General features: G+C 43.4%; 1 protein-coding gene across 1 annotated transcript in view; it reads right to left on the reverse strand.

Moving 5' to 3' along the window:
• fsip1 (fibrous sheath interacting protein 1) overlaps positions 1 to 14,654 on the reverse strand; it is a 31,855-nt gene that overhangs the window by 3,001 nt on the left and 14,200 nt on the right. The window contains exon 10 of the mRNA XM_008289742.1: positions 6,900 to 7,052. Within this exon, the coding sequence (XP_008287964.1) occupies positions 6,900 to 7,052 (153 nt within the window). The remainder of the gene's footprint in view (positions 1 to 6,899; positions 7,053 to 14,654) is intronic.

A 14,654-nucleotide genomic window follows, 5' to 3' on the forward strand; every position in this document is an offset into this window, starting at 1 on the left:
TACAGACTCACTTAGCACTGACAATTCGTCTTGGGGGGAAAGTTATGGTCCTGTGACAGCTTTATGAAAAGACGGCACACTGTCTCCTCTGTTTAACTGACATCGACTTATTGAACAGAAACAGCAGCGGAAGAATGACATCAGATTTGTTTGCTTTTTGACTTCGGTGCTCGTCTTCTATCATCATGTCTGATTAAAGCGAATCCAAACACTGCTGCAGTCTTGTTTCTGCCTCGCTGACGCACTGCTTCTCTGCTGCCTGCGAGAGCTGCCACGACTTGAGCTGTAAGACGTCAACGGGGGAACGGCGTTGGCGTTAAACAGTTACCTATTATTCCATGAATAATAAGAACAGGTGCTGACCCGGGCACGTTGCAAAAAGCCAGTCAAAACATTGATCGCGACTGACTCATCCCTAAAACACACATGTGAGAGTCTTAAAGTTGAATGTGTCAGGTGGTTGCTGCCAGTAGTTCTGCTGCAGACATGTGATGCGGCTTCCTTCGCTCTTGCTTGAAGGAAAACCATGTCCATGTCCTGTTCAACAGTTCTTTTCATTGTCTTTGCTGCCATTTGTCACCTTCTCCTCGTACATTTGAACAGCAGCAAAATCACGATGAGTAAATTATGGTTTTTTGCCCTCCAGACTTGCACGATAAACAATAGGTGAGTGAACTTCAGGCCTCTGGTAAAAGATTCTGCTGTATCGGTTTCCCACCAGGACAGGAATCGGACAAAGACTGAGCTGTTCGGCCCTGCAGCTATCTGTCCTGCAACGGACCACCACCTCTCGCTGCTGGCTGCTGTACACACAGGACGCAGGCCCACGTTTACCACAAAGTGTGGGCTGCTCAGCTTTCAAGGTCACTGACTTCAGTCACATACCTGAGCTTTATCAGCCGCAGACCCAGAGGCCAGTTCTCCGCTAATACAAGGAGGAATTCTATTCACTCCCATTCAGACGGTGAGAGTGACTCACGAGGCACGCCCACGGTGCTCGCTGCTATAGTACACCGATGACATCACCGTGTGTGCATCATGTCAAATGTCAGATAATGTGGATAATATAGATAATAACTCACCTCAGGGACTTTCTGACTGATTAAAGTCAGTCTAACGCAGCGATTACTGGCCGGATCCCAAAATCCTCACGTTACCCCATCATCTCGCACAAGGAGTGAAATTGCAGCGCCTGTGGACACATCGCCGACGTCTCTGTGCACGTGACTCACAGTTCATCTCAAGTGTGTTTATTTGCCAAATGCTTGCGGTTAATGCTTGCTCAGGTCACGCTTTTTAAACGTCTATAGGCCTGTTCTAGTGTGAATATACATCATTTACTCTGCTGCTCTGTTAGTGTTAGGTCAGCACACCCACAGAGACACAGACAGGTGACAAATTAAAGGAAAAACCTGAACCTTTGATCCTACAATCAGCAGCTCTGATATGCTATTTTGCTGGCATGGTTTGGGCCCCGTAGAGGGAAGGACCTCTGTATGCAAAGTAGTGCTGAGTGATCACCTTTATCTTATAAAGGAACATTTCTATCCTGATGAGAGCACGAAAATGTTGTGAATCATATGCTACGGCCTTAACAGTCACCAAACCTCCACCCAACACCAATCTCAGCACCAATGGGAGATTCTGGACCAAAGCGTTTCTCCACCACCACCATCAAAGCACCGAATGAGGGAATACCTCTTGGGAGAACGATGTTCATCCTTCCAAGTTACTAAGACTTGAGAATCAGTGCCAAAGTGCTCTGAAGCTGTTCTAAAGGCATGTGGTGACCTAATAGCTTATTAAAACACTGATGTTGGTTCTTCCTTCAATGTGCCTACATTAGTTTCATGTTTTACGTATAGAAACCATGTGCTAGTTCCTTTGTTGATCATAGTTATCAAAACATGCATTGGTCCACAGTTGGAGGTAAAGCAGCAACAGGTTCAAAAAGCTGTGACTGAGGATTTCAGTTTTCAGGGAGCAGCCCTATTGGCAGGTGGGTCAACTTTGCTAAGTGCAAATACATTATTTTAACACTGCATATGTTTCTACATGTAAAGTGTTGAGCGTTTCTCTTAGTTTTGACAGTATTGCCATCAGGGCAACTGTACTGAGATGCCAAATACTAGCTGGACCATCTTTCTTTGTGCAATGTGGGAAAAAAACAGCACTGAGAGTGAGAGCTGCTGACTCAGCAGATGTCAAACATGGCCAAAAGGTATCGTCTAGTGAGAATCAGTGCTTAAGTTAGCAGACTAGGAGGATTAAATTTTATGTTCTGACCTTGCTAACTAACAATTGATTCTCCTAAATGCTAAATGTTGTAAAGTAACACACAGCCTAGTTTTACATAAGCACTTCAGCATTCATAGACCACACAGTTGAAGATCCATCCATCCATCCATTATCTATACACCACTTAATCCTCACGAGGCTGATGGGGGGCTGGAGTCTATCCCAGCTGACTCAGGGTGAAGGCAGGGGACACCCTGGACAGGTCGCCAGTCTATCACAGGGCTACACTTAGAGACAGACAACCAAGCACACTCACATTCACACCTACGGACAATTTAGAATCACCAATTAACCTCAACATGTTTCTGGACTGTATGGGAGGAAGCCGGAGAACCCGGAGAGAACCCACGCTGCACGGGGAGAACATGGAGACTCCACGCAGAAAGATCCCGGGTGTCCTCACCGGGATGTAAACCGGTGACCTTCTTGCTGCGAGGCAACGATGCTAACCACCGAACCACCTTGCACAGGCTAAGATGTGCTCAACAAATGAAACCATGTGAAAACCAGGTTAAATGCAATCAGATACTCAGGTACTGTTTCCACAAATATCGCCAAAACCAGAAATTGGTCACATTTTCTATGGATAGCTGCAGCATCGTCACAGCAAAATTCGTGAAAATTCAAATGTTTGAAGTTTCACATCAGCACTTTTAGGTCCTGCAGTCAAGACAACTGTGCACAGAGAGCGGTTTAATGCTGCCAGTTCACTCATCATGAATGCCAGTTATATAAAATCTACGCACACGAGTGGGATCACCTGATTAGCAATGACGCAGAAAAAGCAGAGACCGCTGCTGAGAAACCTTTTCTCAGACGGTCTTCATTTCAGGAGAGGAGAACTGAAGCAAACAGGTGACAAGCTGGATGCAACGAAGCCGAGGAGGCGATGAAAGATGCTGAGAGAGAGAAAATCCTGTTTCACCGTCGCTCGTCTCTCCTTGTAAACCCGGCCAGCATTCTATGGAAAATGAAAGCAGTGAAACTGCAGAGTTGGCAGCACCTGAACAATGAGCCTAACATATTCAGGCCAGCTGTGGCTTGAAACGGCGGCTGGGCATCCGTCACAACCCTGAGATGATGTGTGTTCATGCAACGCCCCGCTCTGCTCAACGTCTTCTAGAAGAAATCTGGTGACAAGTTTTTGTTTTTTTTACTTTAGAGTTAAATCACACTACAGAACACTGTACTGGCTAATGTAAGAGACCAAACATGATTGATAGCGTTGGCCTGATTAGAGCAAGTCTGTAATGCTGGAACTGTCCCGCTTTACAGTAAATGCAGGGACTGTCCTTCCCGTTGCAGTTGATGTAGGCCTGCAGCCAAATGAGCTTGCAGGAAAAAACTAGCACATTATCAGCTGTCTAATAACACAGAAAATAACCCTGTTGAATTTGTCTTATCTCCTCCTTCCGTAAATGTTCATTTTACCGGGTTTCTAAAGAAATGTATCATTAACACAAAACAATGGCAGACGTAGAAATCATGAGTTTGTGCAGGGAAGGCCAAGGCCCTGCTGCACAAGCAAATATTATTAACAATGAAAACTACAAAAATCAAAGGTGAGAGGAGAGATTTTTTTTCTTTGGCAAAGAGGGGAGTTTTTCTGGAAGGGGACGTGTTTGGATTGAAAGACAGGAGAAGCTGAGATGACGCACAAAATTCTCGAGAAGACTCAGATCTGAATCCAAGTCGACACAGCTTTCGCTTAAATAAATCACTGCAACAAAAAAAAAAAAGGAACTCAGGTAGATCTCAAAACTAACGCTTAAATTCTTAACATCAGACGCTGGAATCAATCAAACACACAGAGAGCAGACAACCTGTCGTCACTTCTACAATGTAGGACACAAAACAGTGGATATTCTGCTGCTGTTGGTCTTTTATTTTAGGTGGATGTTGTGTAATGATTTGGCACAAGGGATGTTTGGTGGCATTGCTTTCATGATGGGTGAAGATGTATAAATTGTTCTCAGTCTTGATTTTCTTATTTTGGTTTATTTGTTTGTTAGTTTGTTGGGACAGACCTAGACAAGCTTTTGCTTTTGTTCCTTCTCAATCTAGATATAAGTTGACATATGTGTGTTTGTGCATTATTATGTTTATATCAGATCTTTTCTGTTTTGTTTATTTTCTTTCTCCTTTATTGAGTATTGCACTTGAATTCTCAGTAATGCTTATGTATTATATATGCATTAGTTATTCTGTATTTTATATACAGCTGCAGTGCTACAACGATCTAAGTATGTGGATGTTGTTAATGTTGGTCTGAAAAGGTTAAATGGAAAAGGTGCAGATGGACTACGACTAGATACTCCACCCAATGGATATGAAGTTGTTCCATGTAGGCTATAGAAACGTGGACATCTCTGTCAAAAATCTAACTTCCTTGCCAAGGTTGTTGGTAAATTAAACAGGAATAAAGGCTGTGAGTCACAAAAATGAAATGAAGAGGTTAAGGGAATTAGGAATGTTGTCTCACCCTCTAACATGTCCACTAACACTGACATAAATCCCAGTTTTTAGGGTCATTGTATGAAAGTCGTTGTTAATTTGTCCAACAGGCATTACATGTCAAATCTACTAATGTTCATATTATTCTTACATTTTAACCAATGCTGAATAAAAACCTCAGAAGACCAACTTCTGTGTTACGGTTAATATGCTGATTCTGATCTGATTTTTGTGCATAATAGAACAAACACACAACTCAACAAACACCTTAAAGATTTGACTTGATTGTGCTTCGAGGCTGTTATGGCTGACACAAGCTTTTGGTGTGTAACATGACAAAATACATGAATGTGCTCCATGAATGGCGGATGGTGTGTTGCTTTAATGTTGCTGCCAGTATGATCTAGTCCAGTGTATTCTATGCTAAAGGAGATAAGAAAGGAAGCTCCTTTTCTTGGCTCAGCTCTGATCATGGCTTCAACTTACTCTGGATACTTGTGTGTCGTTTCCCTCACCAAAAAAAAACCCAAAACAACTTTAAATCATAACCTTTGTCCTCTGATTGGCTAGTCCTTCTCTGGGCGTACAAGTGATCAATCATGTGATCGTCTAAGAGTTGCTCCTGGTAGCAATTTGTTATTCAGAACAGTGTGTCTCATCGTTCACACGTAGGAAACCTTTTCTTAGTCTTGTTGGCACTTTCTTAAAAGCGTAACTCAAAGTTTGATAGACACAGGCCCTGATCTGCTCGAAGTTGTCACGCTCTAATATCTCAGACAAACAGACAACTATGCACAGACTCTACGTAGCTGATCCACACTTCAGGTGCGAAAACACTGTGTGAGAGCGTTTGAGTTATGGATGCCGTACAAATCAACTTTATGAGAATACTCCAGCTGTGTGAGGCTGTTTAAGAATGCCCTCCCAGACAAATTCTGCACAAATAAATCTCTGCTAACCGCATAACAAGCCCGGTGGCACTAAGAATACACGCCGCGAGCGTGCTGTTTACATTGAAGTCCCTTAGCGACACTATATAAATCGCAGTGACACACGGGCTAAATGCACAGAGTGGGTTTCAGCAGCAGCAGTTAAGAGGCTGGTGGGTTTGATGTTTTGTGATCATCATGAAAGAGCAGTTTCCTCAAACGGAGCTCGGCCTAATTAGCCAAAAATTCCATTTGTCTCCCCCAAATTAGGCCTCCGTTGCATGGCATGATGTCTTGTGATGTACGGGTGTGGCTGCCACTTAGCGCTTTTATTACCGCGCAGAAAAGGCGATCTTTTATGTTTAAATTAGGCATATATGCATCATGTTGCGGTTCATCAGTGTGAGAACTGATGCCAAAGTCAAATTTGGGTTCCACTGACTGGGAAGAAGCTAACGGGGAGTCGCAGGACCAGGAGAAGCTATCTGTTCAAACAATGACAAAGTCAAAGCACTAAATTTATTTGTAATGTTGTTCCTGACTTTGCACACAGAACCTGAAGTCTTCAGAGTCAGAGAAAGCAGAAATCAGGCCCGTCCACCTTTGTTCGTGAACATTCTTGTGTTGCGCCTTTAGCTACGGAGTTCGGAGAAAGAGTGACAGTTGCCTGGTTGTAACTCTGCAGAGGCTCCTAAAACCAGACGTGGCTAAATAAACGGTTTCTAGGGAACGCGGCGAAGCGAGGACATCGAATCTCCGTGAAGAATGCTAGAAAGCAATGAAACACAGCGAAGGATAAAAAAGGTTATTAGTGGAAAACACGAGCGTCTCCGTCCTCAGATCAACCCAAAGTACAAAGAAGAGCAGAGGAAGAAATTTAACTGCGCACTAAGAAAAACCAATAACATCAAAACATCCATTTTACATGAAGCTGTGAACTGTGAAGGGATGCAAAGGAAGAGAAGAAAAAACATGTAAGAAATAAGGAAAAAATATGGGCCTGCAGAGACACGAATATTGTGAGTTCATCGTCCCCCCTGTGAGAATGACAGAGAATGAGCTGTGTGCTTGTAATAATTTGTCACACACATGTCTACAGATGAACCCTGAGCGGTGTTACACAGACACAGAGTGGATGTAAGTACTTCTGTGAATACGAGCATGTGTTCTGCTGCCTGTGTGTGTGCGTGTAAATGAACATCGCCGCTTTGAACTCACAGTCATCTCCTGGCCCTGGCCCAGGATCTCCAGCTGCTGTTGGATCTCTCTGAGCCGCCTCTCCTGCCCTCTCCTCTCCTTTATATCCTGCAGGACCTTCTCTCCTGGCTGCAGGTCCCCAATGCACTTCCAGCCAACCCTCGATCCAGGGCCCTGACACACAACAGACGTGATTGGTTCTCACGGGGCAGAAACAACTCATTTCACACGGGCGCCCTTCGAGAGCTGCACTCGCAGCTCGAGGAGGTCACTTGGAAGCATTTAAAACTATACAACAGTTCGCAACAATTAATTTATGTGAAGCTTTCCATTCCTCCAGGACTCCTAAAGACGCGGAGATGAATATAAACCGACGGTTCTTACCGACTTTTGACGGGGAGCGCAGAGCGAAATCGGGTTCTCATTATAAGACCTGAGAAAGCGCAATACCTCAGCTATGGTCCACATGGGGTCCAACATAAATCACGCATTTATGGCGTACACGTGCACCGGGTCGACACAATGAACCGCGGGCTGCATCCAAGGCAAACGTTTAAAACGAGTCAGGAGGAAATAGGAGAGTCGCGCCTGGAGGACCATCAAGGGACAGCCGATAAGTGAGAAGTTTGCCTTTCCGACCGCAGCGTGGATCTTTTTCTTTGGGCCTCGGTCAACGGCGACGACAACTATTCCAATTAAAGTCATTAGATCCAAATGACACAGATTAAGATGTCAGGTTCTTTACACATTTTTTTTAGAGTAGTGCGCCGATGCTGAGGTCACAATGAAGGAATAGCTTCTGCAGATGGAAGTACAGTAGGTGCTGAAAAGGGTTCTTCCCCACTCCGCCCGCCATTTATTTCTTAGACGGAAAAAAAAACTGCTGCAGACGCTGACCAGTCAGTGACCTGCGTGAGCATTTTGACCCCCTAAAAATACACAATAAGTCTATAAAAACAGCAGCTAGGTCAAAAAAAATTGTTGGGTCTGAGAGGATGTTGCCAACCGCAGGACTGTTTTGGATTGTCAGTCCAGCGCCGTGCGGTTGAAATCTGCATCTCCGTCGGTTAGTCTGGATGGCGGGCAGGCGGGCGGGCGTGCGTATGATCTAATAACGGTGAAATTGATGGATATTTTATAAAATGTCGACATCTCAATAGGGACTTGCGTACGGCGAAATGGTAGGTTGCTGCAGACAGCGGGACCGAGCAGGAATTATGAACTTAAACATCAAGTTGCTAAATCTGTTATGACACATTTATGATAGGATGTAATCTCAGTTAAACCCGGGGCAGGAGGGGGAGTTCAGGAGAGTTGAGCCAGCATGTTGAGACGAATGAATGCTTGTTAATAAGCAAAACAGACGTGCCTGCTCAGCTAATGTCGTGTGCTGCATCTACACGAGCTCCTGAATGGTACCGATGTCATTTAATATTCAAATCCTGGCAAAAACAAAAATCTCCTCTAGAAATTTTCCTAAGTGTGTGTGGCCTCACCTAGCAGTGCCCTCTGTCTCCTTATAGGGAAATAATGACAGCTTCTATCTGAAGCCTCTTTTAAGTGGTCGTTACCAGAGCCCTTCACTTAAGACTCACTCATCCTAGACTACAAAAGCCGGGACCACGGCGGGATCAGACTCCTGTCATGCACCAGAGTGAGAAACACAACATTCCAACCAGGAAAAATAAAAATTAAAGTCTAGCTTTACCACCATCCTCACACCACTAAATGCACGTTGCTAAAAAAGCCCGAATCGTTGGGAGAAACAGTTTATTTAATCTGGAAACGACAGCTGCCCTACTTTTCAGAAACTATGGACTGTAAAGTTTAACAATGATAAAGCTGTCACTGGCCGCCGCCGATGATTCTGGCGGGTTTGTTGCATATTTTTATAGTAAACTAATTGTCTCTGGTTAAATTAACACTCTATAAATTCTGGTGACTGTCAGGGGAAGGCCAGCAGTCTCTTTATAAACCTCACTAATCTGACCCTAATTACAGCAAAGACACACCATTTGTCTGAGCTTTCAGCCCCTTGTTACGTCTGCATCTGTCCCGGCGCTCGTCTCACAGCGTTGTTGTCGGAGACGTAACAGCAGAAAATCAAGATGATCTGAGGGTTCGCGGAGTTGGCTGCTTACACGATGATGCTAATACGATCCAACAAACAAAATCAGCGAGATTAGATTTATTTATTTTTGATTCCAGACAGACTAAAGTCCTGCCAGCAGATCTGGGAGGCTACACTTGAGGGTTTTTTTAAAACTGTAACACAACAGGTGACCACTGGGAGTAATACTGATTGGCAGTGCCATCGTCTGACTCCCGAGATGTAGACTGTGGGGATAGGCTTGACATTGGTCGTGCAGTTTATTCCATTTTCTCCTTCGCTTGCTTTTTATATTTGCCCATCGATGGGCAACTATAGAGTAATCGTGCCCATGTGTTTGTTTTTGTTTTGTCTGTTAACAGTCTAGCGTTTTACAGGAGAGGAGCTTGAACCTGAAACTTCATTCGTGACCTCGGTATGGTCCCTTCTTGGATGGATTAGATTTTGGCATCGGTGACCGCTACAGAGGTCACAGGTCGCATTTCCCAACAACAGCTCTGCAAAATGACATAAGTTTACATTGGAGGCCTATAAACTGGTGATGTAACATATGACCTTGAGATAAAGGTCAAGGTCACACTGAAGGTCATCAGAAATTTTTAATCCATTATAACTTGGAAAAGGTGTAAGATAGAGAAATAGTTCCTTATTACAATCAGATAGAAACCCATATTGGTTATGTAACATTTGACCTTGGATGAATGGTCAAGGTCAAACTCAAGGCTATGCATCTTAGATGCTTAGCCGGAGGCGTAAATGACAGCAAAACGCTTCCCCTCCATGCAAAATATCTGTGTTACATGATAGACTAAGCTCTTATTACATTATGGATCATTTTAAGGCAAAATCAAGGCAAGTTCATCCTCAAGTAGGCGCACAGTAAAACGCAGAATCAGGTAAACATGTACACACTGGGCATCTCTGTACTGGAGGCTGGTTCTACATGTTTCTGTTTTCAAAATCCACTTCGCTACAGGAAACAACAGCAACAACCCCCAGGCAAGGAACAAGCCACACTGAAAAGTTCAAGGATTTTGAATATTTGGATTCTGCAGTAAGGCTGCCTTGTCAGCTTTTTACCGATTTTATATTTTGCAAATGTTCCATCAAAACAATTCCTCTGTCATTATTTTGAGAGGACACCATTGCTTCATCCTCGGCCGAGCTCCATCTAAGATGATCGTGATTGGTTTAGAGAAATACATACAGCCCCTTATAGAATGATAATAAGGTGCAGCCAGACCATTCAAATCAAATCAAGTTTATTAGTGTACTGTTTGGTAAACATGCATTTTGTGTCTGAGAGGATGTTCTTTTAGATGTCATTTAAAAATGACCTAAATCACAAATAAACATAATGTTGGGGGAAAAAAATCAAGTGTATTGTCATTTTGCTGTACATACACAGTAATACAGGCAAGATGAGAGAGTGTTTCTTCAGGATCATTTAATTAGTATTAGTTAATAAGTTTTGCAGAATGAACGTCTGGGATAGGCAAAACACTAAACGTACTCTCGCTGTCTCCTAAAGGGGGCGCTGCATCCGTGCACGCCGCCATTCTGCAGCATAGCTTTATAAGAATATTGTTGCCATATCAAACCCTTTTTTTTTCAAATTAGGTACGCTTAATCCTAGCATGAGTACATCACAATACATCCTGTTCTAAAAGCAGACATTACTGCTGTTTAAATCTTCTCTTCTTGTGGGGACAAAGCTCTATGATCGGCTAAAATCTCCCATCACAGACAAGATTTTTTAAAAACCTGAAATCAGAGCCAAGACAAGGGGGAATTACAGCATGTTAGAATGAAGTATGGTGTGTTTTTTAAAACCTATGATGCAAAAAAGCAAATACATAAACACTCCTGAACAAACACGACACAGGTTTTCCACCAAGTTTGCCAGATGTTCTCCCCAGTGGGCCATAAATTAAATTCACATATAAAAGTATGATCTTGCTGCAGATTTCTAGCAACATTGCCAAACGTTAACGGCAACCGTTGCCAGAAACCTAAAGTTTTTGTAAGAGGGGACGAAACAGGCTGACATTTGCTTGTCCCACATCCACATTATTAGCATAACAAAAAAAAACAATCTGTAATTTATCAGTGTCATAATAGGTTTATCTAGACATGTCCGTTCTTATTCTTGAAATGAAACACCAAATTCAAACAGATTTGATATTGTTGGAGCCTTAAAATATGTGAGTGTATACTTGCTTTGACAAGTGACATTTGAAAACTGTGTGAAATCGTAACCGTTTGGCCGACAGCGAGTTCAGCTCAGTTTATTACAGGATTGGCGGCCTGCTTATTTAGCATCGTGTTTTGCCAACAGTGTTTCTAAGAATGCAGCTGATCGAGAACTTCTAATAAATGAGAGCAACAAGTCCGGATCCATTTCAAAGGCACTGGCAAGGATAAACAATAAACTGCTCTTTGCTCTTGTGCCAGCCAAATTGTAGTAATGATTCAATTCTTGGAGAAAGCAAATAAACGTCTCTTGACCTCAGCAGACTCCGGCTATTGTTCCAACACATTACGGGATTGTGCGCGTCTTCCTCCGGACTGGAATGTGTGACAGTTTTAACTGAACGTGAGGTTAGACTGAGCGACTACCAGACGGAGCAGGAAAGAGAGGCTGAGGCTTATCTCGACATCAGCAAAAAATCCTAGTAATCGGCCCTCCTCGGAGCAGCCACTTGACATCCTGCTCCAGATCTCCAATAATCACATCACCTATCTGGGTCACAAGATCGCTGGGAGGCCACAAAAAAAAAAAAAAAAACCTGGATTTTGTTTGCTCTGAGCATGAAAAACATGTCAAACATAATTAGCCTGACAGATAAAAGTATGTCAGCCTCCTGATGAAATATCAAATGAATTCCTCCGAGTTTGAGTCTGTATTAGTGTCAGGAGTTGATATAAAGTGCACCTTTGTAAAATTGGGAGTATTACTTTCTGCCTGCCAAGTGCACCTTCAATCAGAAAGTAAATGTTATTAAAAGAAGGGAGGGGGGAAATAATCATTCATGCAAGATATGACGACTCCGGAGAGGCTGTCCTAGTTTAACCTGATGGTTCAGAATTCGCTTCGCCACGGGATGAAAGAAGAACTTTACATTCATTAATTAATATTCCATGATCGATTTTCTGATCTCAAACAGAAACAATACATTCCATTCGGAGGCTGTCACGGCGCTCGAGTGTGAAACAGCTGCGGCGTTTGATGGATGAGCCGCTGTTGTCCAAAGTGACGAAATAGGAGAAATAGCGGGGAGCTGCTTCGTGCCAAACGTTTCACTTCAAATTGAGTGTGCTGCATATTGATGCTCCCATTAAAGAAGCATATAATTATATCACGTCAATCACATTAGTTTCTGTTAGCGGAGGGAGCCTCTGGGATTGGTAGTCTGGTGCAACCTCTCTGCTCCAATGTGGGCTGCATCTGGTGGCACGCCTCGCCAAATATAACAGCTGGAACCTCTCATGGAGATGCAATGTCAGATACATCTCATAAACACCAGACAAATATTTAGGTCACCACCATGCACCGGTGTTCTCTTGCATCCTACAGCGATATGCATTTTTTGCAACATCAGCTAACTGCTAACTTCAGGTTCTTCCTCGCATTAGGTGCTCAGGAGCCCGAAGCCAGAGCAAAAAACCACCGTGACAGCTTGATGATCTTGTTGACACGCTAAACACAAGCAAAACAAGGACAACGTGCTTTGAGGCAGCTAATCCAAGGAAGTGTCAATGGTAGAATCATAAAAGCTACTGCGCGCTGCAAACAAACTAATCCGTGCAGTGTGTGGCCCTGTTCAGTCAGCTTCTTCGTACCTTCTAGAGGAAGCTGCAATGTCAGAACTTTTTGTAAATATAATGCAAAGAAAAATCAGTCAAAGGAAAAAAAACACTCGCTGGGTTTTTTCCTTCGTGATGTGGACGCTCGCCAACATTTCAAATAGCAGTTTGTTTTAGCGTGCAGTAGCCACAAAATAGCTCATTGGCCTTGACTCTGGGCTCTTTGTTATATTAAAAATGTCTGTTGGTCACATTAAGTCACTCAGACGTTAAAAAAAACCAGGCAAATAATGAAAGCAGCATGGGTTTTTTTTGTGTTATACTCCGAGGTTACCGGTTTATTAGCCGACGGAGACCAGTCCAGTACAATAACCCGGCTGTAATTGCTATCTTTTTAAAGCTTATAACTGAAGTATTGTTTCAAGTCGACAATATGTAGTGATTTTTTTTAGTGTGTGGTTACGTTGGACTGCATAATTAGTGGATAATATTTTATCCACATCTGAGAGCCAAAAGCTTTTCAGTGCAACATAAAGGCCTCAAACAAATACGCACAAAATAACTCAGACACTGTGTCAACAAAGCTGACAGGCCCGTGATTATTAGGAACTCACAGCAACTCCTTATTATACACTGACTTCTCTAATAATTAATTCCCGCTGATTGGAAAAGCTACTCCTCTGCGTTTGTGAACAATTCGTCTTGTTAATGACTGCGCTGCAAACGGAGCGATGATGAGGGGAAAAGCTCGGCAGTGCTGACTCACAGCGAGACGCCTGCTGCTGTTGTTCGGGACTTTCTTTCTGTGTCTGTCTGTTTTCTCCTCGAATCTGAAGCATAGAAGGAGCTCTGGCTGTGCCACGTGGACCCAGGCTACCTGCCAAGGCCCGTCCACATGCCTCGCCACGAGCACTCCCTGTGAGAGCTCGGCAGCAAGCTGTTCGGAAGCTACGGCTGAGAGTCTCTTTGCTTCTTTCTCCGTCTCTCGGGCTGACGTTTTGCCCGGTCATGTGGGTTTGTCAGGCGGAGGTGTGCTGCAACACATTGGCATATATTGGGTAAGCAATGCAAACAAATATTTAGACTCCTGCAGCACTCACTGGCCTCACACGTAATTCCCTCCCTTCCCTGCTCTATAAACTCGCACCATAAATCCGTCTAATATTGCTCCATAAGAGAACATGTGAGTGTTTGTATATCACCCTCTTAAAATGCCTCAGATATGAAATTTGTTTGCCTCCAAGCTGTCGTTTTTCCCTCCAGAGGTCATGTTTTACATCAGCGTTTTGGAGCCCCGTGGCTGACTTGGTGATTGGTTAACATTCCTGAGGTATTAGAAGATTCACTTGCGGGTCATCTGGACTTTATACTTGCTTTCTTTTTTTTCAGAACTGAGGGTGGTCTGGAGCAATCATTGTTGCATAGATCAAAACCTCCTGGTGTGTCCTACAATCAAAGAAGCATGTTGAATGTGATACCGTGTTAAAATATCCGCGCCACCTGTGGGTTCTCAGTGAGATCGGTATAATCCAAAGAGCAATCAAAAACGTCTGATCCGTTTGAAGTTAATTCAGATTGTGGAAGACGTTGTTACCTCTGCGATCCCTCCGAACCGTTGTAAATGCTTCACAGTCTATTGCCTTTACTGTTAAAGAGATACTCATGGGGTCATCTCCACCCACTTTGCTAACATAAAGTAATTTTAAGGTTTGCCAAATAATGACACAGATGAAATAAATTTGAACTTGAGCTTAAGAAGCAGCCCTTGTTCAATATTTATCAAGAGCATCTGGAGGACGGGGAAAAAGAATCTCTGCAGTTCTCGTTTGCCAGTGACAAATGCTGTGTCTTATCAAGAA

This window comes from Stegastes partitus, unplaced genomic scaffold (assembly GCF_000690725.1).
Source record: "Stegastes partitus isolate 25-593 unplaced genomic scaffold, Stegastes_partitus-1.0.2 Scaffold634, whole genome shotgun sequence".
In the NCBI taxonomy this organism is placed as follows: Eukaryota; Metazoa; Chordata; class Actinopteri; family Pomacentridae; genus Stegastes; species Stegastes partitus.